At 35.0% G+C, this 2,500-nt stretch overlaps 1 protein-coding gene across 1 annotated transcript in view; it reads left to right on the top strand.

Moving 5' to 3' along the window:
- The first annotated feature begins 2,371 nt into the window (after positions 1-2,371).
- Positions 2,372-2,500, top strand: part of FOXP2 (forkhead box P2) — a 61,936-nt gene continuing 61,807 nt past the window's right edge. The window contains exon 1 of the mRNA XM_040644082.1: positions 2,372-2,500. This exon is cut by the window's right edge and continues 186 nt beyond it. Within this exon, the coding sequence (XP_040500016.1) occupies positions 2,498-2,500 (3 nt within the window). The 5' untranslated portion in view covers positions 2,372-2,497.

Here is a 2,500-nt window from a genome sequence, read left to right as displayed (position 1 = left end):
TGTCATAAACTTTTCACAACAAGGGAAATACAAACCATTTTAGAAGTAAAAACTAACCTTAACCATAGTAAAAGGTCTAATGGACTCTAAAATACAAAGGTACAATAGTTGCTTAAATTTGCTTATATGCCAAATCAGTCAAGTTGCAACAAGCTATAGAGTCATTAGAAGTTGTATAAGCTGAAATCTAACTGTAAACTTACAGTGTATTATGACAGGCCTCCATTCATAAAACTTCTTAAAAAGTGCATTTGTTATGAGTCACGTATAACAAATACTTTTCCTTGTAGATACAAAGATAATTAAATGAAAGCTCTCCATTGACTAAAAAGTGATTAGGGGCTTAGATGAGAGAAGTGTGGCAAGTTTTATCACATGATAGACTTTATAGAAGGTATATATCTATATGTATGTATATCTCTATGTATGTATTTGGCTGTCTACATATATGTAGTATCTGTCTATCTGAATTGGCAGCCTTTTTAAAGGTTGACATTTCTGTCTTACCTTGTCTCTCCATTTTGGTTTGATTCCCCATTATTTGGAATGAGGTAAATAATTGGTGGAAGAAAAGGCATCTTTGTGATAGACTAATTTTGAAACTGCTTGTTCTAACCATTCAATTTGTTTATCAAGGCACAAACAATTAAGTAAACTAACCACTCAATTTTTTAAACAACTAAACCCTTGGGCAGCCCATTGGGTCAATTAATTTTATAGCACACACTTAAGAATGCCTTTTATTATGATAAATTCAAATACAGTAACCTACAGGTATGTCAGCATACTCTAAAAAAGATCCAGAAATACTTGTGGAAATCACAGAGTTTTTTCTGTCGTAATGTGATTCTTTTTCTTCATGTTATAAAACTAGATATAATCAATCCATATTTTAATATATCAACATGGGATAAAAGAGACAAAGTTATTTCTTAGTATTAATTTTAAGTTTTGTTTGTTTGAGACAGGGGAGCTTTACCCACCCTGGATTTCTTTTATTTTTTTCTCTCTGGACTTCCTTTTCATTATCAGTTTCTCCTTTCTTCATTACATGAAGTGCCAGAAAAGTTTTTAACTGTGAAAATGACTATTAAAATAGTGAACCATGTCTATTAATCTTTTTCTATTTTCCAAGACACAGTGTTGTCCCATGGATTTGTTCCGAAGCAGTATTTATATAAACACTTGCTTTGATTTACAGTAAAAGTGGATTGTTTTTTCTAGGAAAGAAAGTGATTGCTTTTTCAAAGGTTGCAAACTTGGCAAGTTGACACATTGTTCGATTATATGATGGTTAGTAGGAGCAGTGCCTTCCACTCCGCACAGCTGTGGCCCGGTTCCTCAGGCTTTCCTGCGTACAAGGTTTTCCTGCTCACCTCTCCTGCCATTCTCTTTCTCTAGGACTTTCTCCCTGGCTCTTTCTCACTCTGTATTTCTCTTGCCTCTCCTATCTCCTCTGTTTCTTTCTCTCCCACCTTATTTGCTTTTCCTTTCGACTCTGTAATTCTCAGAACCTTGAAAAGAAAGAAAATTCTAAGTAAAATACTCTTTTTTTTCAGTTTAATGAATAACCTTTGAATAATCTTCCGATTTCCCGACTCCCTGGTATAAGTCTAGTTAGCTCAAAATAAGAAAATGTTTAAAGAAGAATACTTGGCTTATGATTCCTTCTTTGAGAGGACCTGTCTAGGTGGCTAGTTTCTGGGTATACATTTGTGTGTGTGTGTGCGTGTGTATATTTGTTGTTACATGTACTTGTGAAGTAATATGTACTACTATATGCATTTTTCTAGTACTTCCATATTTTATGTCTATCCATAAAATTTTGAAGTTAGTGATTATGTTTTATGCATAAGTACTTTCTCCATACATTCTCTTTACTAACTTTGATAACTGATACTTATATGCATATTTTTCTAATTGCTTAATTTTATAGTTTATTTTAATCATACCTTTAAACCATTTCAAAAGGCTTTACACTGATAGCACTGTGACCCTGGTGAGATTGTCAGTGATCAAGTATTGAGAACACAGACATGTAATTGTTTATTTTTAACTCTGCTAGCCAAAGCTCCACCATCGTAGCATAATACATATGAGGTAAGGAACATAAAGGTAGACTCCGATGAAATCTGATGCCTCTGGAAGGCCAGGGTCTAAATACTGTGGTCCTGGGGCGCCTGGGTGGTGCAGTCGTTAAGTGTCTGCCTTCGGCTCAGGGTGTGACCCCAGAGTTCTGGGATCGAGCCCCACATCAGGCTCTTCCACTGGGAGCCTGCTTCTTCCTCTTCCACTCCCCCTGCTTGTGTTCCCTCTCGCTGGCCGTCTCTCTCTGTCAAATAAATAAATAAAATCTTAAAAAATACATACATACATACATACTGTGGTCCTCTAATATTATCATCAAATAGTTAAGTAATATGACAAACACTGTATACAAATTGTCCCTTATCATTTCTAAGGAATTTATTAGAGATGCCTTATAGCTGTGAAGTAGATG

This window comes from Ursus maritimus, unplaced genomic scaffold, assembly GCF_017311325.1.
Source record: "Ursus maritimus isolate PB19 unplaced genomic scaffold, ASM1731132v1 scaffold_3, whole genome shotgun sequence".
NCBI classification, from domain to species: Eukaryota; Metazoa; Chordata; class Mammalia; order Carnivora; family Ursidae; genus Ursus; species Ursus maritimus.
This window is presented reverse-complemented; position numbering and strand designations above follow the sequence as displayed.